This window comes from Neovison vison, chromosome 3, assembly GCF_020171115.1.
Source record: "Neovison vison isolate M4711 chromosome 3, ASM_NN_V1, whole genome shotgun sequence".
NCBI lineage: Eukaryota > Metazoa > Chordata > Mammalia > Carnivora > Mustelidae > Neogale > Neogale vison.
Window position 1 is genome coordinate 25,695,563 of NC_058093.1, and position 26,383 is coordinate 25,721,945.

The window sequence follows — 26,383 nt, forward strand, 5'->3', positions numbered from 1 at the left end:
TCCATGAGATTTCTTCTCTCCACCCTCATCCCCTACAATCAAAGTTCAATCTCACACTTCCATACACAGAATCCTGTCCATCCACATACCACAAGGCTTATTTCACTGTGTTATGATTATTGGTCTGCTTTCCCATCTGCTATAGTGGATTGGTGTAAGGACTTTGGGGTTACAGATTATGTCTTTTGAATAAATAGATTAGTGTTATGGGACCATAGATGATGGATTGAATGAATGAATGGATAAATATTATGTGCACACAAAGCCATTACCCTGGCTGAGAAGCAGGGAGCAAGGCAATACTCTAATATTACAGAAGTGACATTTAAACTTGTCCTTGAAGGATGAGTAGGAATTTTCCAGATGAATGCATAACTTCCTTTTCATTTGCACAAACAAATTAAGATACTGCTAAATTAGATGCATTAGAAATTTTGACTTGTGTAGAAGACCCGGATAAATGCAGGTAATCTTACTAGCATTACCTACTTATACTACACATGGACATACGCTTTGGATGCCTACTTAGGCCATGTTGACTACCCAGAAAGTCATCTTGCTTGCCCTGAATAAACCAGTTATATAATTTTGCTTTATCCCTGCCTACATAAATTCAGTTAAACTGCTGTTCTTACTAGGAAAGCTATTTTCAAATTTTAATAGGGTTATTTAAGAAATGACGTGAATTATCATGATTACCTATATACTATATGCATGAGCTAAGCAAAGAATAATAGATAAATTTGAACCAATTCAAATTTCAGAGTTTAAAATTTTTTTCTGCTGCTTTCCCTTTGTTTAATATCATACATCTTAATATGATTTATTACTTTCTATTGCTGATGACAATAAAAATAGGTTAGTCAACTTTTGTGATTTCGGCACACTAAAGTCTAAACACCAGCTTTTAAGAGCAACTTTTATACTTTTAAAAACTGAGGCAAACTTAAATTGGAAATCATATTATGAATACTATTCTGAAATTACAAAGCTTAACGAGATAACCATATTATTAGCCATCCCTTTATGTATGTGAATACTGTAATTAGGCCTTTATGGGTCATTTCATATAGAGATATCCACCAATTAAGAACAAAATGCCATTTTATAGCACAAGAACACTTTTGTCCTCCCCCTTTTCTGGCATTAATATAGTCAAAATAGGACCCATATTTATAAAGACATAGATTTAAAACTTAAACGGAAAATATACCTTGCCAGAGTATTACAGAAAATGTCATGGTTTATTTATTTATTTTTTCTTTCATGACTTACTGTTGATTTCAGGACTTCAGGAACTGAAGAAAAGTAATCCTCATAAAAACCATCTTGAAGAAAAGATTTTTTAAATGAAATCATGGACTGCAGGAGTCTTAAATTTTCTGTAAAGGAAGAGTAAAGAGTTACCTTATGTGAACTGCAAGGTCACTTAGGAAGCCCATTTGAAAAACACCTTTATCCTAATTTACTGCTAAGTTTTTCCTAAGATAATGGCCTAGTTCAATCTAAATATAAGACAAGTGAAAATTTAACCTTTCCTTGAACCATGGAGACTACAGAGTTCATTATTTTTAAAATATTCATAGATATTCTGCTTAGAGACAAAAATATTTCTAGCAAAGGTACTACGCACTTTTGGCTCTTCGTGAACTGAATCTGCTTTTATCTCTGACTTTTGAATATACTGTTAAGTTGAAGTGTTTGGGGGAGACTAGATTGCATAATCACTGTGACATATATATGCCCTTCCAACCTTGATTAATTCATGCCTAGTAAACAGACACCATGCTTAAATATTTGCTGTGCCATTTCTTGCCATTAAGTCTCAAGAAATTATTTTGGTGTGAGCAAAGTGAATGTAGACCCTTTGGAAAAGGTGAGAAAATCAAGATTTTCTCTTGAAAAAGGAAAAGAGACGTCTGATTAAATGACATCTTAATGACTGTCCGGGAAGGCAGAAAAGTGAAAATAAGGTGTATAAGGATGGAAGTAAAAACAGTCTGCCACACAAAAATCCGTTGTTTATAAATAATTTACACCTGCTCATTCTTCATTATTTCTTGATATATAAGATTATTAGGGACACAGAAAATGCCATGAAGGGTTATTTGAACTACTAATAATTCCAGGAACTTGGCAAGTTTGTCTGGGAGGTCATTATCATATTTTCTGTTACATGGTCATTGCACATTCAAGTTTCTCCAGGTGACCAGAAGTACCAGCAGCAGGAACAGAAGTAACAATATAATATCACAATTAATATTACCTTCATATACCAAACTACCAAACTGAAACTCATACATATGGAAACTAAAATCTTTTAAAAACCCTTCTCTTTATTTTTTAAGCAAATGTCTTAAAACAGAATTAGAATCCTAAGCAGCATTTTGAGTAGTAAAAAGAGTATTACCTTGTGATCCCTTGGCCAAATTGTCAGTGACATTTCTCACACATGCCAAGTAAGGAATGTAAGGACTATCAGCTGATATATTTAAGACAGCATCTTCAAAGCTTTCCAGTAGTAGGAGCCTACAGAATTAGAAAAGAATATATAAACGGAGTCATATATAAAGAGGATAAAGCTCTTTTGTTGAGATCATTTAAGTCCCTGGCTGTTTGGCACTGGTTGAAGTGGGCATTAAAACTGTGAAGTAGAACATCTTCCTCCATCTGGCCTAAAGGGCACACTTGCTCTGCACCCTCTGAGTGCTTACTTCTCCATGGGAATTATCTTTAGGTTTAGTTTTTTTAATATCCAGTCATAAGTGATCATAATACTATTTTTAGGCACATTCATATGAAAGAAAAAAAATTATGGGGCTAAGGTAGCCGGATGAAATACAGGACTCCCAGTTAAATCTGTCTGGATGGCTCAGTTGGTTCAGCAGCTGCCTTCAGCTCAGTTCATGATCCCAGGGTTCTGGGATCAAATCCAACGTCGGGCTCCCTGCCCAGCGGGGAGCCTGCTTCTTCCTCTCCCTCTGCCTGCCGTTCTGCCTACTTGTGCTATCTCTCTGTCAAATAAATAAAATCTTTAAAAAATGAATTTCAGATAAACAATGAATAATTTTTCCTTTTTTAATGATAAATAATTTTTCAATGTACGTATAACTTAGGAGTCTTGTATGTTTTTCTTTTCTTTTTCTTTTGTCTCCTCTAAATCTGAAATCCCCTCTGGGCTTCAGTTCCTTCCCCTCTAAAATGAGATGTAGGGGGCTGAACGACCAGCTAATCCCTTCCACCTATAACATTCTTTTTTTTTTTTTTTTAAAGATTTTATTTATCTGACAGAGACAGATCACAAGTAGTTAGAAAGGCAGGCAGAGGGAGCGGGGGAAGCAGGCTCCCCTCTGAGCAGAGAGCCTGATGCGGGGCTCGATCCCAGGACCCTGAGATCATGACCTGAGCCAAAGCGAAGGCAGTGGCTTAACCCACTGAGCCACCCAGGCGCCCCCACCTAAAACATTCTTCAAATAAATTTAAATTTATTTAATTGTGACTTTAAAAACTAGTGGAATGTAATTCAACCATGAAAAGTTTCTTCCTTTTCTTGACGCAACCAGTTTAGTGTTTCCAAATTAACCACTTTCAGGTCTCCCTTCAGCCTGACTGGCATATGAGATACAGTCTAGGATTTCTGAGGCATCATTAGAGTGAGTAAATACATGTGTGTTGTGTGTGCCCTGTCACTTCAACTATGAGGCTGCATCTCTTTACTTTGTAACACCTTCCCTTAGTGTCTGTGACTGAATTTCATGGACAGGAGAGACAACATAAATGTCAAAAACTGATTTGGGGATCATCTACTTTGAATCAAACTGCACAATATATAAATTAACTAATTCTGTCAGATTTTTAACTTAGATTTTATTCAAATACTAAGGAAAGAGCCTTCTCCTGGTATAGCTAAATAAACATGTAGGAAAATGTTCGCATTATTGTCAAAGCATTTTAAATACCCTAAGGGGTATTTGAAATGTGGGTCTATTCCACGGGATCCTTGAAGAACTTTAAAGAGGAAAAACAATCTACAGCAAGAGAAGTCTCTAACGTGGCAGTCAGAGCATAGTTAATTGGCCAGATAGCTGACCTTCATTTAAAGATGAAGTGGGTGGCTCAGTGGGTTAAGCGTCCCCCTTCAGATCAGGTCATGATCTTAGGGTGCTGGGATTGAGCCTTGAGGGACTCCCTACTCAGCGGGGTGTCTGCTTCTCCCTCTGCCCCATACCCCACTTGTGCTCTCTCTCACTCTGCTCTTCATCTCTCTCATGAATAAATAAAATCTTTAAAAAAATAAATAAATAAATACAATTGACACCTTCCACACTAAAAAAAAAAAAAAAAAAAGGGTAACCATTTCCATGTGTTATAGTTACTATAGTACAGAACCATTTGCATCCTGGTATAGTACACAATATGGAAATACAGATCTAACCTATGTGGAATAACGCAAGGGATTCTCATGGTGTATTTTCAAGCTTAAAATAGAAGCAGAAGGAGGCTACACTAAAAGTGACCTTGAAATATTATCTAAGCCATTCTCTTAGCTTCAGAAAGAACATTTGACTGTCAAGATTTTAATGATTGTCAAAATTTTAATGATTACATTTAATATACTCTGAAAATTAAGATTCCATATGTATGTGCCACCGCTTTAGCATAAACATCTAATTATTCTTTTAAACTATTTATGTATCTTTTGTATACAATCCTATTATTTTCCAAGAATGTTTGCAATGAAGGATGAGCTTATGTGTGTGTCCATGTGTGAGTGTGCACACATATACCATCAGAATAATACAAATAATAACCTTAGGACAAAAATAAAGAAGAGAGAAGAGCAATGACGGAAAAATATTTTTAAGCAGCCTTCTTTAGAAAATTCTAGACCAAAAAATTCCTTTATTTTATGCCAAATATTGCCACTCTGTGACTATTTTAAAATGGGAACGGAAAAGATCTCCAAAGATAAAAAATCCCTTAATTTCATCAATCTCAACAAGAACCATCGTAAAAGTATTGAATTCTTTCTAATAAACGGTCAGCTAGCTGCCAGCAAGTACACTGTTTCTGGAATTTTGTGGTCTGAAGTGCTAATGTTATCAATGCTGTGGATGTCTCAAGGCTCTGATAAAAAGGTACCTGGTTTCAACAATAAGCATACAGTTGTTTCAATACAAAGGTTTTGTTTTTGTTTTTGGGGTTTGGTTTTTTTTTTTTTTTAAGTATTTTTGACAGCTCTATAAGGAATGTGGAAAAAAGCCCCAACTTTCTGGAACACGGCATCCTAGCTAGGGAGAAATTTTACAAGGTTGCTTGATTGCTTTGGAAAGAACACCTGGTTCAGCCACCTTAGGGGAGGAGAAATGTGGGAACAGACATACAAAGTGGCTGTTTATGGAATTTGCCTAGAATTTATCCAGAGTTGGAACTTCTCATCAAATAATAGAAAGTTTATAAACAACTGCATAGATCCTATTTCAGAAAGAAAAAAAATGGCTAAAAATAAGTCCTACTATTTGCTTTTTTTTTTTTTTTAAGATTTTTATTTATTTGTCAGAGAGAGAGAGGGAGAGAGAGCGAGCACAGGCAGACAGAATGGCAGGCAGAGGCAGAGGGAGAAGCAGGCTCCCTGCTGAGCAAGGAGCCCGATGTGGGACTCGATCCCAGGACGCTGGGATCATGACCTGAGCCGAAGGCACCCGCTTAACCAACTGAGCCACCCAGGCATCCCATACTATTTGCTTTTATTTGTACAAATTTCCATTAGCACAGAAATTTATCCTTCAGGACTGAAATAAAAAAAAATGTCAATAGTATACTTTATCGGGCCGAAACAATGTTTACATAACAGGCCATCTAGTCTCTAAATTTGCCTTGAGTTACAGGAATTTCCTTCAGTCAGCTTCCACAGGTGCCCGCATTCATTCCCCACGTTGATTAGTACAGTTACTTCAAAGCACTGCTCACATTAATGGTCTTCAGAAGCCAACACTACTGCTGTCATTTCCACTGCCTATTTCTAGGACAACATATTTACATGCCCCAGTAAGAGTCCAAAATTAAATTACCTATAAACAGTTTTACCTACACAAATGCTACAGAAGCAAACAAATTTTGCATTATCTTGACTGGCATAAGAAATACTGTGATTTTTTAAAAATAAAATAAGTCATAATGTGAAAAATTGGATGCTTATACAAGTTTTATAATGAAAGACCTTAAAAAAGTTGGAAATTCGACCTCCACCTAGATTTTCCTCAGAGACATAAAATAACCATCCAGACAGGACACAATGGATCTAGTTATATACAATATTACAACTGAAAAAGAGAAGCTCATGTTGCAGTCTCCAGAAATGTCCCTGGATAATATGAAAAAATAAGTTTCAACTTTACTACTTTTGAGCTATGTGCCTTTCTTGGTTAGTCAATAGTGGATTTTTCTATTTCAAAGTTTTACAAACTGATAAATGAATTATATAAATTTATAAATTGTGTTGATTGCTTATTCAGACAAGTTACCTACTAGTGTAGAAACAAACAACAAAGAAAGACTTACTGTGCAGCCAAGCTGCTTGGGGACAGTAACTGCCCATCTTCCTCGTGCCACACATGCGTCACATTATCAGAGCCACCTACAGAAATGACATTTATGGAAGTAAGCGCTTAACATATTTGCTTCAAGGATTTATTTTTTGTAGCAAAAATCATCACAGGTAAATAAATGGGAAGGAAATGCAAAATAATCTGCAGAATTTTTCTGCAAAAGATATTACAAAAGGTATCTATCCTTTTTCTGTTGGAAACATTCAGGATATTTATAGGTAATAGGTACCTGCTAATCAGAATAACCTCAATGGTCAAGCACATACATTTCTAAGAAATTCTCTGTCAAACATGACATTATTTTATCCTAAGAACTGTATGCACAGATGACTCTTGAATACTATAATACAGATTGTGTCTACCACATGATTTGTTAAACAAATGAGGCCCAATTTTCAGTCTTCCAGGTCACTGGATTTTTTTGCCTTCAGTTGTCAAGAATGTAGCCTTAGGAAACATCTGCTATCACAAATCTATATTTTCCATCTTTCAAAAAGCAGTCACTGATTTCAACTGAATGCAGCTGTGAATGCAAATTGGCTCGTATTAACAGAACCGTTAGTGGTCTCAAATAATATGAAGTTTCAAAGTGTGGAAGGCAATCGCTAACTAATGGAAACCATATGGGAAGGTCTAATTCAACACTGTGAATTGCCCCTCGGTGTTAAATAGGTGCTGATTCAGCTTACCACATAACACTGTATCATAAAAAAGTAAGTGTGCAACAGTATTCACATGAAAAATTGAACATGAGAATACTTTAATGGCTACTGCATAAATAAAAACCATAAATCCAAAGCTTTCATTCAGATCTTTAGGGAAATGGGATCAATTCTTGCAGGCTCCTCTTGAGACACTACTTATTCCTTATAATCCAGTATATTTCAGTGCTGGTATTTTTAACACTGATCTAATTTCTTTCAATAGGATATTTTATTACTGGCATTAAGAGTTCTCCCATTGTCCCTAGTTAGTGTGTTTTAAAGGCTTTCCATAAAGGTCCTATTGCAAAACTATGCAATCATCCATACTTTTCTGGTGCTGATCGATGTTTATTTAAATTAGAATGTGTGTAAAAGAGACTATCACTAAATGAAAGACCTCCTCGTCCACCTCTGTATCAGTGGTATGTGAGTCATGTTTGCACCTTTTCTAGTACCTGGCACAGGGTCTTTTTCAGTTTTCCTGTTCAGCAGAACAGAGTTTTCCTGTGCTCTGCTCAAGATGCAGCTGAATTTTATTACTCTAGAGATAGCAATGCATCAGTGAGTTAAAGAACCAAGAATGAAGATACCCAGGAAAAATAAAGCTAATTAATAGTGGTAATACCTATTGTTTGTTGGCATGCTTATTTGGAAGAATCAGGGATAGAGTTCTGTTGAGATTCATACATTTCCAATGTAAAAGTATATAAACCATTTTTCCAAGATCAAATCTTGCTCAGTTTGAATTCTTATGTAATGCTGAGAAAGTTTATTGGCCTTTGTATACTAAATGGCTATGGAGTTTTTCTTCCTCATCAAGCAATTAAAATGAGTAACTAATAGAAATCAACTTTGTAACCTGACAATGAGTAGGGGCCTGGTCACTTTTCCCTCTGGACTATAAAATACCTTGGAAGAAATAATGTACTAAATAGGCTTTATGAAGTGGAAAGCTTTACAGATTGTTAAAAAATAAGATTTTACTTATTTTTTATTTGTAGGATTAGGCATATTTAAAACAGAAAGAAATCTAGTGCACAGATAACCTCTTCACAGTAAGGATGGTTTTCCATTTAAAGAAGTAATTTCATATAATTGACTACTTTGCAAAAGAGCAAACTTCAGTGAGTCACAAAGATAATCTCTGTTTTCAAAACTCAGTGTTTACAAACAGAAATACTAAAGCATATGAACTGAGGCAGGGATCCTGACTGGGGCAGAACTGAGTTTTCCATCCCTAACACAGGATATTAGGAGACAATCTCCTTCCTCTTTATTAGAGTTCCTATATTGTCACGGTTGCTGAGGAGTCACCTAAAGAAATCTTAAAGTGTGTTCCATCTCAGATAGAGAGGACAGGAAAGGTCTGCAGGAATCAGTGTGTAGAAAGGAATGGGAGATGGGTGAAGAAAAACTTATGTGGGAAGGAATCTGTCACGATGAGTCCAACTATAGAGCGGCTGAAAGTGGGAGCTGTTCTGAGGTCTGAGGACGGCGGGTACTTGCATGACCACATGAAGTATCTTGGAATCAGGTATGTATGTGTCCCAGGAAGTAAATGTGAGTAAGGTCATCTGGCAAAGAGTTCACGGCAACTGGCTTTGGGGACAGACAGATCCAGGTTCTAATCTTAGTTCGGTCACCTGCTGGGTGGCTAACGTTGGTGAAGTGCCCAGTCTCCCTATGCCTCAGTTTCTTTGTCTGTACAACAGGAGAGTATTTCTATCTCATAGACTTCTTTTCATGAAGAAAGTGATTTAAGATAGTAAAGCACTTAGCACTGACACAAAAAGTACTACTTCTTATTTTCCTTCTTTGAAAGAGTGGTATGAGACTTTCAAAGCTATCTGAACCCTGCCATACATTAGAGAGAGCCCAGGCAACTATACTGTGAAACACCGCCCCACTCCTGCTTAACTTAGCACAAAGCCGAAGGAGAAGTGTGCTGTTTCCACAATACTGCTAAAAAAGCCCTGAAGACTAAGCACCAGCTGGCCTTGGAAACATGGCAGATATCTGTTCCTGGGGCTAGAGACCCCTGCATTGTTGAACTAAGGTCACTGATTCAGCCTTCAGTAAGTTTTAGTTCGCTAACGAATTCCCAGAAATACCTAGAAGAATTTTTCAAAGACCAAAATATCTCCACCAAAGCAAGTAGGGATTATGGGCTAATGACTTTCAGGAACTGACTTTAATGCTACTGTATTAATCATCAGATGGATGAAGTCACAAGTGTAGGAAATTTTAAAAAATGACTGTAAGCCCCTCAAATTTTATAAATAGCAACACATATCTTTGAATGTCTTTCCTGGTCAACTTGACCATCCAAAGACATGTTCTGAAACATGCCAAAATCATTAGCATACACACAGACATGAGACTTGGCCATTCTTAAATATTGAAAACTGAGCTGTACTGTTTGCCAGGGAAAGTGTTTTGAAGCCTCAGTTAATTAGAAGTGCTGCTTACTTCTCTGGCTTCTAAGCAGACCACTGATGGGCTTTTGTCCTTTGTAAGAATTTTTTTAACTTTATCCCTTTATTTTATATAATTATAAGGTGTTGAGTCTGAAGATGAAAAGAAAAAGACTGGTAGGAAGAAACTCGAAGTTCTCAAGTCTTCAAAATGCAAATAAAAAAAATAGAGAGGATATAATTAGTGTTTGTTAGTACAGTCTGGTTTCCTGGCCTGGACGATATATATATATATATATTTTTTTAAGAGCAAGCATTTTTTTCCAATGTTTGTCAGGACCATTAAATTTAACAACAATCAATCTTGCAACCTAGTCATTAATTCTGTAATTGTAGATATAAAACATGCTCTAGCCTTACAGAAATTGGTTTGCAACGGTATGTCAGACCATCCAATGAGAATTCTTCAAAGCCTATCCAAACCTGCATCCGCATGAAAACTAACAGTTTAATGAGCAAGAGTATAATGAACAATCAGCTTGTGACCTGACGCTCTCAGACTTCTTACTTTGTAACCGAAAGATAAAATCCACATATCTGAAAGCTGACAAACTCAGCTGAGAGAACATAATTTTAAACTCATTCGGAAGAGAAAATGCTAACCACACATTTTACCTGGTACTTGAAAGTAGAGACTTATTCTTAAAGGTCCTAAATTTTTGTCTGCATGTGTCTGCGTGTATAGATCTGTGTATGTCCATGCAGGCCGTATGTAATGCTATTGCATCCATGCAAAGGTGACATGGTATGACTCACTAGCAACATGCGATAGTTTATCTTACTGGGAATGACAGCAGATTTATACCAATATATTCAAACACTAATGTGCATCATGTATTTTCAAGAAGGCTGGTTGAGGGATACATTTTTTTTTTAAGATTTTATTTATTTATTTGACAGAGATCACAAGCATGCGGAGAGAGAGGGGAAGGGAAGCAGGTTCCCTGCTGAGCAGAGAGCCTGATGGGGGGCTCAATCCCAGGACCCTGGGATCATGACCTGAGCCGAAGGCAGCGGCTTTAACCCACTGAGCCACCCAGGCACCCCGAGGGATACATTTTTACCAATGAAAAATTCATCCTGATTAAAAAGCCAAAATTTGGAAATGAGGGTAAAAATCCTGCAATTCAGTGTAGGCTTCTCTTCCAAAAAGTGGTACGAATCTATTTGTTGAGGCTTGGTCCCAGTATTTATTTTACATACCAAGTATAAACACAGTTTTACAAGCTAAGAGAAATCATTTTCACCTAAATATAAACATTCTAGAAACTCACAGCCTCTTTTTCAGCATTTCTTCCTTTCTTTGATTAGCCAGAGATACAGATTTAGTCCAGGCATATTTGCCTACCCAAGAATGGTATCATCTATAAATGATTGCTTCGGTGGCACTCCGCTTTATATTCCTAACAGGCTTTGTGTCTCATAATTGAATACAGTAAGATGGAAGTACAATACCTTGATCTGGGGAGTCCAGAGTGTACAGCAGATGTTTCACAGATTTATGGAGAGTTTTGAAACCTTCGTTAGTTGTGACACGTGGATAAACCTTCTGCAGGACCAGCAGCGCACTAACGAGTCAGAAAATAATTAAACCAGATCGCATTTCAGGATTTGCAGACAAAAACAAAAGGTTAATTCAAGGAGAAAATGGCTACAGTATAGAAAATTATTCTTATAGCATGAGAAACAAGATGCTGCTCTTGTCATTTAATTACTTGTCTGTTCATGCACAAAATCACCCCAAAATGTTCTTGAACCAGACAGAGTGCTTTGAAACCTTTCCCAGATTCTAAAGACTCGGGAACTCAAGAGCCTAAAAGTAAGGGAGTAAAGTTCACATCAGTTGTTTCTGTTAAGACTTAAAAATAAGTGGTTAGGAATAGAAACGTCCAATGGAAAGGTGACTTTTTTTTTTTCTTTTTAAGGGAAAAATTAAATATTGGAAATTATTTTTGTTAAAAATCAAGCCCAGAGAGAAAGGAAGCTATTCCAGGAATAAAAATTATTTAAGCATTTGATTAAAATTTATTTTTGCTGAACAAATGGTAATGTCTTTGAAAAAGAAATGGAGCTTGCCCTAATTAAAAACGGCATTCTATCCGCTAAGTGTCCCACAGGCACTACTCTAGGGTAGCTCAACAGCAGTATAGAGACTAACTGGCATGATCTTCCTAGAATTTCTATGTTACAAGTAAGATGGGCAGTCTGTACTGGGGAAGGCCAATCAGCAAATTCATTTATATCTGAGTTCATGCCATAATTTCAAAAAGGAATTTTTCTTAAGAAATGTCTTTTTTAGCATTAAAAAAAAGTTGTCATTGTACATCTGAATCCCCCAAATACTTGATTTATATCAATAATCAAGGGCAATGCTTTAATTTACACGAGTAGTAACTAGAACAACAGGCTTTGTTAACAATTGACATGTGCAGGGTTAAATGTACCAATTTGCTAACAGTTTTCCCCATGTATCCTTGTCAACTAACAGCTCACTCCAGCAACAGATACAGTATGTGCACCTTCTACATCTTGCCTCTGGCACAGAAATTTTGCCCCAACATTGCTGGGAAGGAGGAGGGCAGAACATTTCTGCACAGAGCCCCTGGGCATTGTTAGCTCATTATTGTATCTGGTCATAGAGGCTAAGCTGTATTTTTTTCATCTCTGCTCTATATACATAACAGTGGATACCTCAGGCATTTTTATATTTGCCCTAAGAATCTCCTGGTTCTCAGACTTTGGGGTGCTTCTGAACCTGGTGACCATGGAGACCAGTTAGACGGCCTCAGGTTGCCTCAAGTTACAGATTTCTGCCAGCCCTGTCCCAAGTTGGCCCTCTGTCTCAGTCACCTGATCTGCTGTCTCACAGTAACACTTTCAAAGACTGAACTGGCAATCTCATTAAAGCTGTCAACATTATTGTTAAGAATATCATTAATAAAATGTCAGTAGACCTAAATCATCTTTTTTCTAACAAAATTTTAGCTTAAAAATAATGACACCTGGCCTTCATATTCTCTGAAATCCTTTGAACCATTTACTGACCAAAATATTTTTATTTTATTTCATAGATTTTTTACCCCCACTCTTTACCATATAAAAATGGAAGTTATCTAAAAAAAAGTCTCTTTATAAGTAAAGATAATTTTATAGAAGAGTTTTCATGATCTGCATTTCAGCATAGCTTTCTCATAAATGATGACAAATGATGGTTTTTCCATATATACTTCTTGAATTTTTTGAGATTGCTCATTTTTGCTAATTTCTGTCATGAGAGTAACATTATGTATCTGGTTTGGGTGATGGGTTAATAATAATGTACAACTCAAAAATATAAAAAGATGTTGAAGGAAATGACTAAAGTTTTTGTGGGGTTTATTTATCTCTTATTACTTGAGCAACAAGAGTAAGATAAGCCAATAAGACCTTAATTTGCTATACAGTAATTTATATGAGGAAATTATGACTCTTAATGACACTATCAGTTTAATAACAATAATAATGGTTTATATGGTGAGTGCTGTGAAGTGTGTAATCCTGGCCATTCACAGATCTGTACACCTGGGGCTAATAACACATTATATGTTAATAAAAAAAAAATTTAAAAATGGTTTAAAGAGGGCTCTCCAACAGAAATATAATGCAAGCCCTGTATTTCAGTTTTACAGGAGTCATGTTAAAGAAGTTATAAGAAACATGAAATTAATTTTAACAGAATATTCTATTAATAAAATATTCTATGTACCTAATACATCCAAAATTATTACTTCAATAGTTAATCAATATAAAAATCATTAATGAAATATTTTATGTTTTTTATTGTTCTAAGTTTTCGAAATTTATTATGAATTTTGTATTTATGGAACATCTCAACTCAGATCCAAATTTTCATGGAAAATATTTAATCTCAGGGAGTATGGGTGGCTCAGCTGATTAAGCAGCTGACTCTTGATTTTGGTTCAGGTCATGATCTCAGGGTCCTAGAACTCAGCCCCCAGTCAGGCTCTGAGCTCAGTGAGGAGTATGCTTGAGGATTTCTCTCCCTCTTCCCTTACCCCTGCTCGTTCTCTCTAAAAATATATATATATATCTTTTAAAAAAATTTAATATGTATTTAGATTTCATTATAGTGACAGATGAAAAAGTAGGTTCATATACTAACACTGTTCCAAACACACGAGAAGGTTAACCATTAATTGAATCAAGTATCAATGTTTACAATTTAAATAAAGTTAAAAATTCAGCATTTTAGTCAAAATTCACATGCAGTTATCATATTAGAAGGCCATATTAGATAGCCAAAGGCTACCATATTAAAAAGAAAACATGTATAAATTAGGAATAAAAACCTAAATTAAATATTGACCACTTAAAAAAAGAGTTGTTTAAAGTTAAATGTCATTTACCACTTTTTTTTTTTTTTCCTCCAGGGATGGGAAGGGGCAGGGGAGAGAGAATCCCAAGCAGGCTCCAGCCTGGGGCCCTAATCAGGGTTCAATCTCACAATTCTGAAATCATGATCTGAGCCACCAACATGCCCAAATGTCATTTACTTCAAAATAATTTGAAATTATTTCTTTCAGGTATTTCTGTCTTCTTTTTCATTATTATGTAGACCAGTTTACAACATTTGTAATCATTACCAGACAGATGCTCTATTGCATAATGCTATGATATGCAACAATTTTATTTTAAATTCTAAGATAATTAAAATAACCAAAGTAAAATGCCCATCCTAAATAATTTACTTCACTAAAACAATGACTAAAGTATTCTATTTATGTATTTTTTTAAAGATTTTATTTATTTATTTGACAGAGAGAAATCACAAGTAGATGGAGAGGCAGGCAGAGAGAGAGAAGGAAGCAGGCTCCCTGCTGAGCAGAGAGCCCAATGCAGGACTCGATCCCAGGACCCTGAGATCATGACCTGAGCCGAAGGCAGTGGCTTAACCCACTGAGCCACCCAGGCGCCCTATGTATTTATTTTTAATCCTGAAGTATTTTTTGGATCTTTTACCTTCTATGAAATATTATTTAGTGGGATTTTTGTTTTTTATTTGTTGAGTCTTAAATTTTATTGATGTATAATTCACACACAATAATATGCACCTATTTTAGGTGATAATTCAGTGAGTTTTAACAAATGTATACAGTCATGTAGCCACCATGCTAATAAGATACAAAGCACTCCAATAATTTCCTTATGCTCCCACCAGTTGTCTTGGGATCCACTGATTTAATTTGTAACAATATAAATTAATTCTATCAATTTGAGAACTTCATATAAATGGAATAATATCTATAAATCCAGTAGGTATTCTTTTTTGGGGGGGTTGGGTTGGGGGGGTGGTATCTGGATTCTTCTGCCGGCATAGTAGTCATAATATTTATTCACATTACTATGTGACTTGGTAATCTGTTTGTTTTTCTTGTTGAACAGAATTCCAATGTATAAATAAACTATAATTCTTTCGTATTTCTATTTATGGCTATTTGTTCTTTCCCCCTGATTTTTAGCTATTACAGATAAATCTGCTGTGAACATAGCATACCAATCTTCATGTGGGCATATGGTTCCATTTTCTTAGGTATATATCCAGGAGTAGAATGCTGTATCATATGGGCCTATTGTTAACTTCATTAGAAGCTATCATACCATTTTCCAAAGAGTTCTATTTGTTCTACATTTTTGTGAACAGTTGGGGTTGTCCATCTTTTAAAATTGTACCCATTTTAGTGAGTGTGTAGTGATGTCTTATTGTGGTCAGATTATTACTTTGACTCTTCTTTATTGTTATGCTACAGGATTCAAATGATTCTCCTTCTCCTTTAATTGATTTATCTGTTTGCTTATTAAGACAGAATATAAATAAGAGCAAGAGGATGAAGTGCCAAAATTCTGGGTGAAAATTACCCTAAGTGCTAAAATGAGGACCAGTACAGAGAACCAACTCCTTACATCTTCCTCCTTCTGAAAAGTTAGTTATGATGGGCTATTGTGGAAAGAGCACAGGACTTGTCATCCCTCAGGTCCTTCCTGCCTTTGTCACTTACTAGTTCTCAAATCTTGGCACAGTAATTTTAAAGGGTTTGTTTCCTCCTCTACAAAATGGGGATATCTGTTGTCTCAATTTCAAAGCATTGTTGTGGGATCGAATGAGATTAATGTACCAACATAAGGTCTTATTATAAGGTCTTTGAACAAACATAAGCTCTTGGACGCTTTCCAAAGAATGTGAGAACACTCTCTTCTGGTACCTCAGACATTAGAGAGGGAATACATTGTGTTCCTACTGACATAGTAAAGAGGTAGCCTGGATTCTGGAGTTAGAAAACCCAGGTTTAAGTCCCCCTTGTTGTATAATCATCAAATATTTAATTTCCATGACCCTCTGTCACCTCATTTACAAACTGAATAATAGTTTAGTTGTAGGATTTAATGTGGTATATCTGTAAAGGGCTCAGTTAAGTGTCTGGAATGTAGCAGACATGCAATAATCGACAGCTGTTGATCTAGTGTTGCTTTTGTTGTTTTTAATGCACATTTCCAAATCAGCCAGACAGATGTCAAAGTCAAAAACTAAGTACGAGTCAATTAAATTCTAAACACTGGCTGTAGTCTGAACTCTTTTATAAGGAAGTAGCCTCTAAAAGGGTTTCTCCTGCAAAGATAATTTCAAACCTTTGGTCATATATGTCAAATAAACCCAACCCAATATGCAGGTTTAGAAAGATCATTTACAGAATGGCTGCATGTGAGGGGAACCAACCCCACTGAGGTGGCTCAGTTGAAAATTCCAACCAACAGGTTGTTTTATATTGGATGGTATCAACTAAAACCCAATGGGACAGTTTACTCTTGGGCAGTTGAAATGCTAAAGGCAGAGTTCTGCCTGTCCCTGAAGGAGCCTGAGCCAATGTTCTAATCTACGCCTGCTCCTGTTACATACCTTTTCTCAGAAGGTCTGCAGTAACAACTGACTATAGATTTGTTAAGACTAGTGTGCCTTCTCAGTTCCTCAATGTTCCTGGGTAACCCTGATGACTGCAGTGTGTGTTTTTTCTTTGCTTAACTAATACCTTCATTTTCATTGTTAAAATCTGCAGTAAGGTACTCAACGATTATTGGCTCCATGTTTAAATTACTTACCTACCAGCGATCCTCACAGGTAACATTAAAAAAAAAAGACTTATTTGTCCCACTCGATTCTTCTATTTTCTTACCTGTTTGCATTTCTAAGAACACCAAGTAGACTGCTTAGTGTTGTGCCATTCTGGAACACATTTGGAAAGCTAGAAAGAAGCTGCCAGACAGTGGGCTGCTCTTGGACTTGTGAGAAGAAGGACAGCACTTTGACCATTTCCTGAAATACTGTCTTCTGGTTGTTGGGATCACTTGATATCTTACAAAATGACAAACGGGGCAAAATGGGAGTTCAGCATTTGTAATCACATGGCTCACTGTTTTTAAAGGCATTAAAAATTTAGACTTTCACATAATTCTGACTGTCAAATAGTTCGAAGTCATTCTTTACTTGGAAAAGTTATAACCATTTCTAATATCCTTAAACATAACTGGGTTTTTTCTTATACCTCCAGAAATTGGCATAGTTCAATTTTGGTTAACAGAGCTGTATTTATACAAAATATATTAAATTACATTTTGGAAATTAAAATTAATTTCTTAAAATGAAATTAGCTTCTGGGTAATGTTTTTGTTTTTCCCTAGGATCAGGTTTAGGATTTACAGATAAATCTTCTCTGTATCTATTAGCAGACTTTATATTATTTACTATTTGGTTTCAGAACCCTTAAATCTCTATATATTTGCTACTATAATTACACATACACACATACTTAATGGAAGAAAATACTTTCAAAGTTCTGTTGCCACACCAGGAACTTTAGTTACAATAAATGATTTATAGTGAGCGAACCTATGTAATAATCACATCTTGTATTATAAGCCAACAAATAAAAACTGTGACTTCTGCTCCTGCTCTGTATCACAAGATCCAGTGAACAAGTAAAGTATTTCTTCATTATATTCCCACCCAAGGTAATTTTCTTAATAAAGTCATTCAGATTGGTAAAGTCAGGCTTTTGTTCAGTTGTAATTCAAGTTTTTTCATGCCGAGAATGTGATTTTGAACAATGTATTCTTAAGCAAACATTCTACCCTACATGACTGAATTTGTTTAGAAAGCATTTTAAGTGCTCTGTGTTTAACAGGGGTTATTAGAACAGTGTCTCTAATCAGGTTCATTTAGAGAGCTCAGATTACTAAAGGTAATTCAAGCATTCTGTACTGAATGAAATTACAGTAAGATTCAGAGAATCAGGAGTAAAGTATCAGAAGTGGGTATCTTTCATTTAGTCCTGTTTATAAAATTTAAAGAAAATTCTGAGTGTTTTTGTGATTGTTCATTGTATGTGGGATTTCATTAAAAGAAGACTATGGATAACTTCTTTGCATACCATAGTTTAAGAATAGTATACAGAAGTGGTTATTACTACTTTACAGTATAAAGTCCTTGTCCCTAACGTGCAATGTTTTGAGGAGAGGGATATATTGTTTCATCAAAAATCAGCTTTTCATAGTAGGTATGATGTTAGTGAGAAAAATTAAGAAGATAACCCATTATTCTCATTTCTAAGAGTTAATGGCTCTAATAGTTAAATTATTAAACTTACATTACAGCCTGAGTAATCTTACTTAAATATGACAGAGGAAATAATCTTCATTCACCATAGAGCAAAACCATCTACAAAAATGTGTCTACAATAACCATAATGCAATATTTTTGTTTCAACACTGTAATCATTTCAATCCTGCACCTTTAAATGGAAAGCGGACATGACTTAGAATTAGATACTGTGTGTGAATCTCTGTAAGGAGGGCATGCCAAGGGTGAGCACATATTCCAGTCAGTATTACCCAGCCCATCTGGGCTATGGACTTACTCTTTGACTCAAGTTGGATCACTTTGTGGATCTAAGAATGAAAGCAATACATTTCCTTTCATTGCTTAAGAGGTCTTGATCAAATTAAAATATTTACACTTACCTGAGAGAATTGGTTTGTTAGTTCATGGAGAGAAGACTCTAGAAAGGTCATATTGGATAGGCAAAATTTGTTAAAAACGTTTTTCCCTAGAGTTGTCCAAGAGAAGATGTAATGAGCAGTATAATCTGGATAGCTCTCACACAGTTCTTTTCGTATGTCTTCTGAAGTTGAATTTTGCTCTAACAGCTAAAAATACGTGTGAGAAGAGTGAAATAATAACGTTAATAAATATAGATATAAAATAGTCTTCTCTTCAAGGAAACTGACTTGCCTTCACAATAGCCATTTTAAGGCCCCGCATTATAGCTACTATTAAAAGAACACTAAAATACATTTGGTTTATTTATGAAAAGTTACAAGAAAATGTATGAATGTGGTAATTCTTGTCATTGTTATGTTTTAAATTATTCATACATGATTTGTTTAACTGAACTAATTTCCTGTCTCTGACCAGAGAAACTAAATGCACCAGATCTTTTCTGACAAAAATCTTCAAACTTAAAAACCATAGTTTTTCCTGGGCATTTAGCAGCAAACTTGGGCGTCCTATCTGTGACCCTTCATCGGGAAACTGGCTCAATCTCTGGACTTCCAGAGAGGAGGAGCTTTGACATCTAAGACCCACAGTGTTTTTTTTAGAGAAGTGGACCAACATGACTTAGGTTTCGTTTATAAAGCAAATAGTTTACTTAGGAATTATGCATATGAAGAAAAAAAGAAAATGTGTATATGAAAACACATAAAAGTATATAATTAACAACAGCAATAATTGAAAAGCATTTTCATAATGGAATGCTAAATCCTCCATATACTTCACAGGACAGACCAGTCACAGACACAGCACCAATTTCAGGTATAATAGTGACCACATTCACCATTTTAAGTTGTTTAGGTATTTACAGAGCCAATTATAGTCAGTTATAACATTTAATGGGTCCTTTCTAACAATTAATTCTTATAATCCTGTGAGGTGAGGGCCAATTAACTTTACCTTCCCCTTTAATATTATGTCACAAAAGCTATACTTTGCCATCCTGTGATGCAACTTCTCAGTGAATGGAACAAGAAAGGATCCACTTATTCTAGGAAATACTATAAGTGCCAAGTCTTCCAGTCATTCATCCATATCTCTTTCTTAACATTACACATAAACTCACTCCAAAATGATTTCTCTACTCATTTTTGCAAGGGTTGCAAAAAGCAGTAAAGAGAAAAAGAAAGAGGAATCAGAGAGATTGCTGACACAGGCATCAATATGTCATCCTAATTTTTACAACCTTTCCCTGCTCCAACTACTCTAAAAATATGTATCTATACATAGAAAATTCATTTTTGACTGATCTCCACTGGATATATGACTCTGTGCTGCGTCACAAAATTCTGAAATTTTATTCCGTATGAGAAAGAGAACTCAGGAGTTTCAATACAGTGAAGCAGTATTTTTGAGAATAGTGTTGTTACTCTAGATATTAAAGTATTTAACTGATTCAATGAAGACTTTGTGCTTCTAGGAACTAATATGGAAGAAATAGAATGGAATAAAGTAACTTCCTCCCATTTACATACTGGTCAGATTTAGGGAGCCTTTAAATTGGAATTAACTGAGCATATTGGGGCCTTCCTATGCCAAACAGGGAGCTTTAGGTATCTCAAATATTATTCTTGTTAGAACCAGACTTTCAACATCTAGATTGAATGGGAAAGTCTTATTATATTTCAGCCAGCACTGGCAGAATTGCCTTGATGGGTAATAATGCCTTTCTTAGAATCCCTTTTTGCATTGTCCTTTGGCTTATTTATATAAACGTGTTTACTGAGATGCCTCACTTATATAGAATGTTAATTCAAAGGTTAACGAACAGAGTCATACTAAGCTGCAGAGGTTATGATCACTGGAGTATGAATAGAAGTCAAATCTATGTCCTATATCCTATGTTCCATCCAGATGGAAGAAATGTCTACTGCATGAAACATGAATACATGATTTAAAATGCGTAAGTGTGCATGGGTGCATGACAGACAAAGAGAGACAGTGAGTGAAAGAGAGAGAAGTCTATTAGCAAATGTTGAAAAATAATCTCTTTTAATTTCTGAAGAGCACATAAAGCAAAGGCCAGCCAAATCAATGTAGGAATCTGGCTGAATGAAAGACAATAAGGAGAAGTAGAGACTGTGTTCAACTGAAGGGAACCCATTCTGCCCAAAGGCGTTCAACTTAATTTCCTAATATCCCTGCGCGCGCGCATACACACACACACACACACATTTAGCTCACAGGCTGCCAGTTTATGCCTCTGATAGAAATTATTACCTTCTTTTTTTTTTTTTTTTTTTGTAATCTGGAATCTGAAAATAAGAAGGATCTATAAGTAAGCTCTCCAAACCATGCTAAAGAGAAGGATTTTACTACTTTGGGGAGATACTTTCCGTAGCTCAAATTTTCTAAAGGCATTATCAGTATGGATGAGGAAGCCAAGTGTAATATTAGAGCTTCGTCAGCTGTCTTATGTCTTTTTTTCTTCCATTTCAGAAAATTAGAAGATTATATATAATGCTACCTTATTTCTTACTAGAGGAAAATCTTAAGTTTGATTAAGGCACTTAATAGGGAAATAAATAAAAGTCCAAGACCTTAATGAATTCAGAACGTCTGAGAATTAAGCTTTTTGATGGAAGAGCTCCTGACAAAAGAATCCTCCCGCGATATTACTCCAGATGGGAGCGGGGGGAGGGGGGGTGTTCCAAATCTCTTCCTGTTTGGGAGATGCTTGTATTAACCTCAGAGGCATTTGTTCAACTGCTAGTTATTATCAGTCCATTACAAAACAGAGTGAAATTACCTTTTCCAAACTAAGGATCCGGGCAAGGACTTGACTACCATTGAAAGTATCTGTTCCAGTACTTTCCGAAACAGAGCTCAGACTGGGAAATACTGGGGCTGTAACAGAAGAAAGAACAGATTAGCATTCTAAACAGATACACAAAAATGGGCAGATTCATGTAAGAATCCATAAATATCACTTGTGCCCTGACATCCCCCACAGAAAGAACGTACTCAAATATGCAACTTCTATGAAAGTTTTGTGCTGGCAAAATGGCAAATTCCATCATTATTTCTCTTCACATAAAACTGTGATGGTTTTGGTCTGCTCTTGGGTTTTTTCCAATCACTTTAGATGTCATTTGCTTTCATTCCAGTTTATGTCATTAAACTTCATCACCAATATTACTGCCTAATAAAGTGAATCATTTCTGTGCAGGCCTAGAGGATTCGAGGTGCTTCTACCAGCTCTACAGATCCATCATATCTAACATCTGTTCAAAGGATCTGCCAATGCACATCTGGTGATAATGGTTTTCTTTTAATTACTCAATTGGGAGGCTGAAACCTGCTTAAGATCATAAATTCTTTCCTCCCCAAAGTGTTTTCTGAAAGATATTTCAGATCAAATAAATGGGATGAGGCAATTAGTCCAAACTGCAGTATATTCTAATTAAGTAATTCTCAAAGTAGCCTCATCGAGCACTATTTATGATGTGGCAGGGTGTTCTGGGTTAGGAGGATTAGCTAGAAGATTATGTTCATACCTATAGCATGGATGGTCACTAAACCAGTATGTTACCTTTCATGAATTTTGGTCAGAGATACTTCGTTACATTCACAGCAAGGAATCTTTGTTTCCAAAGATAAGGTGATCTATTATCAGGAGGGCCTAGGTTATGTTACAGTGCCTGCGGGGCTGAGAATTTACCCACCAATTCCTCTGGATCAGGCAATGCATGTGTGAGATGAGCAGCCAGGGCAGAAACCTCATCTGTGGCTACTGAGCAAAGCAAAGCTTACTGGACCACAACACTATGATCTTATTTCTACTGTGCTTTAAGCTTCTCAGCCAAATACCCTCAGATCATTCACAACAGAACATTAGTTCTCAGAACCAATCACTACTGTATTTCTATTACATTAACACAGGACTTTTGTCATCTGGTCCATCAACTTGCACTGGAATGTTATTTGATGTCATGGTTTCTTGTTTGTTTGTTTTTAGTTGCCTACAGTTCACATACAATGTTCCACTGGCTTTAGGTGTACAAAATAGCGATTCAACTTTTCAACTTCTCTCTCTGTTATGCTATGCTCACCACGAGTGTAGCTATCATCTGTCACCACAAAACCCTGTTACAGTATCATTGATTTTATTCCCTATTCCCTATTCTGTGACCTTTATTGCGTGACTTATTTATTTCATCAATGGAAGCTTGTATCTCCCACATCCCTTCATCTATGTTGCCTGTCCCCAACCTCCTTCCCTCTGGCAACCATCAGTCTGTTTTCTGTATTTATATGTCTAATTCTAATCTATTCATTTGTGGTTTTTTTGGTTTTTGGGGTTTTTTTATTTAGATTCCACTTATGAATGAAATCATATGGTATTTGTCTCTCTCAGTCTGGCTTATTTCACTTAGCATAATACCCTCTAGGTCCATCCCCATTGTTGCAAAGGGCAAGAGCTCATCCTTTTTTTAAAGTGGCACAGTATCCCAGTGTGTGTATATCTGTGTGTGTGTACCACATTTTTATCCATTTATCTATCAGTGAACACTTACACTTGGGCTGCTCCCATGTCTTGACTATTGTAAATAATGCTGCAGTAAACAGAGGAGTGCATACATCTTTTCAATTACTATTTCATTTTATTTGAGTAAATATCCAGTAGCAGAAATACTGGATCACACAGTATTCCTATTTTTAATTTCTTGAGGAAATGCCATACTGTTTTCCACAGTGGCTACACCAACTTACAAAATGTTACAGAATCTGATATACGCCATGGCATTTTTTAACAGTACTTCTTTTTCTCCACAGCACCAATCACATTCCAAATACAGAGAAATCTTTGTTTCGTTCCCTAATATCCCCGGGACATAGGTCTGAGCTTACATGATAGCAGGCATCCAATAAGTATTTGTTAAATGAATGTAAAACTGTCCTGCTGTTTTGAGAGCTTATTCCCAATTTATGGCTTTTAATGAGTGTCTCATGATCATCTGCAACAGAATTATTTGGTATAAGGCTCAGGCAGCTCGGCCAGAAGAGCTGCACACTAAAGTGTGAAGGCTCCTGACCTCGCTGTAAAGGAAGCATTACAGTCCCACTGAGAGACTGGGATACTGAGCAATGAGGGGAAGGAACAGCAGAAAGAATCCCAGTTTGGCTGTTGCTCTATAATCAGGTCTGATGGATAAGCCTAGACAGGGCATATAACTTTGCTGGGCCTCAGATTCCTCATTTGTAAAATGAAAAGTTTGGGCAAATCTGAGATTTCATCCGGTAACATTTTTCTCTTTTTAAAATTGAAGTACAATTAACATACAGTGTTGTATTAGTTTCAGGTATGCAACATGGCCATTTGACAATTCTATACATGACTCATTGCTCATCAAGATGAGTGACCCCCTTCATCCACTTCACCCCTCCCGTCCCACTCATCTCCCCTCTGGCAACAACCAGTTGTATTCAACTGTTTTTTAGTTTCACTTTCTCCCTTGTTTGTTCATTTTTTTTTTCCTTCAATTACAAATAAGAGTGGAATCATACGGTATGTGTCTTTCTCTGACTTACTTCACTTAATGTTATACCCCTTAGGTCCATCTGTAGCGTTGCAAATGGTAATTTCCTTTTATTGCTGGGCGTTCTAACCTTCCCAGCATCATCTAATCGCAGACCGTTAGAGTCCCTAGCCAATTCTGGCAAAGTGTGCAGTTCTCAACATCCTATTTAGTACCATCTAAGCTTTTGCTCCTAGAAAGTATTTTAGGAAGAACTTCATTTCCAATTATCCTCAAGAACTTGCGTAACTGCACTGCCACACTCAGGCAACCTTAAGAAACATTTAGATCTCTTGGGAATATTCTAGGCATTCCATCTCTGTTTGAAAAGTTAAAAGCATAACCCTTTCAAAGCTTAAACCTTGCTGGCTGTTCCAAGAGGCCCCCTCTAAACTCAACAGAAGAGAATAGCTTACCCGGTGATGTGTGCCTTCTTTCTGGAACTTTGGTGCTCTGGAGTGATAAATTACTGTCCTTCTCCAGGTTGGATGACTTTCTCAGAATTTCACTAGTGAAGAAAAAGCAAGAACTCTACAACTTCACCCACATTAATTTCAGTTAGTTACAGCAGTGTATCATTTGGCAGATTCCAGGGCTCTCCAAGGACTTTCAAATTTTTAATCTACTTTCTAGGATTATAATGGAAGAACTCACAGCACCATACACCAGTGAATATGTAGGATCTCCTACAAGGTAAATTTTTATTCAGAGAAAATGGTCTAGATGAGGTTTAAAATAGCTATTTTTACTTTAATCTTATAAAAAGGCAATTATTTTTAAAAGACATTAGAGCTAAATAGTGAAAGCAATCATGAGATTATAGATACATGTGCATACATAGGTACATATATATGTGCATATATATATCTATATGTGTGTGTGTGTATATATATATATATTTTTTCTCTTTTAAAAAGAGGATGGATCCCAAACAGGTAAGAGCCCAAAGATGTTTCAGGGACTGAAACAAAGGTATGCTTATTTGTCAACCTCGAAAGAAAGGTAAGTTTTATATATTAAATTATAGATGGCATTTTGAAGACTATCAAAACTGAATACTTATAAGATATATTCAAGGAAAAAGGAAAGAACACACATTTATTGAGTATCTAGTCCATGCCAAGTTCTGTGGCTGTTGTCATTACAGGTGGCAACAGGTGTTAAAGGCATGTATAACAAAGTTAAGTAGATCCTTTATTGTACTGAATGTATCACTGTGGTAATAATAGCACTGTGGTGCCAGAAATCCCCACACATTGTGATCACACCAGCTTTTGCAAAAAAACATTACTAGACCTTTAGTAACCTACTTTATAAAAATTCACTGCCTGTTTAGTTGATTATCAAAATGGAGATAATCACATTTTCTTGAAAACCTGATATACCTAAAGTGCCTGCCTAAAATAAATGTATGTATTTCAAGAATGCAATCAGTTCTGATGCCTGGATGTGAATACTTTTTGGAATTACTAAAAATTGGTAAATTTGGTGTAGTTGTTTATAAAAAACTTACTTAAGATATGTAAGGATGGATATAAAAATATACTAGTGAAAAAGCAAGAAGTTCTATTTACTGCTGTGGTTCAATTTAACCTCCTTTTTATTTTTTTATTTTTTTTATTTTAAAGATTTTATTTATTTATTTGACAGAGAGAAATCACAAGTAGATGGAGAGGCAGTCAGAGAGAGAGGGAAGCAGGCTCCCTGCTGAGCAGAGAGCCCGATGCGGGACTCGATCCCAGGACCCTGAGATCATGACCTGAGCTGAAGGCAGCGGCTTAACCCACTGAGCCACCCAGGCGCCCTAACCTCCTTTTTAGAAGTAAGATCTGAATCATGGTTCCAGGGTACTTTGTGATTTATAATTGGGATTTTTTTTTTTTTTTAAGTTTGTCCTCTTAGTAAAAATGATAAGAAG

General features: G+C 36.0%; 1 protein-coding gene across 3 annotated transcripts in view; it reads right to left on the reverse strand.

The window, feature by feature from the left end:
* ABCA12 (ATP binding cassette subfamily A member 12) overlaps window positions 1-26,383 on the reverse strand; it is a 217,092-nt gene that overhangs the window by 79,573 nt on the left and 111,136 nt on the right. For all 3 annotated transcript variants that reach the window (XM_044241547.1, XM_044241546.1, XM_044241545.1), the window contains exons 5-12: window positions 24,882-24,973; window positions 21,696-21,793; window positions 18,856-19,041; window positions 17,013-17,191; window positions 11,242-11,354; window positions 6,562-6,637; window positions 2,411-2,529; window positions 1,276-1,382 (exon numbers count right to left, since the gene is read on the reverse strand). In XM_044241547.1, the coding sequence (XP_044097482.1) occupies window positions 1,276-1,382; window positions 2,411-2,529; window positions 6,562-6,637; window positions 11,242-11,354; window positions 17,013-17,191; window positions 18,856-19,041; window positions 21,696-21,793; window positions 24,882-24,973 (970 nt within the window). The remainder of the gene's footprint in view (window positions 1-1,275; window positions 1,383-2,410; window positions 2,530-6,561; window positions 6,638-11,241; window positions 11,355-17,012; window positions 17,192-18,855; window positions 19,042-21,695; window positions 21,794-24,881; window positions 24,974-26,383) is intronic.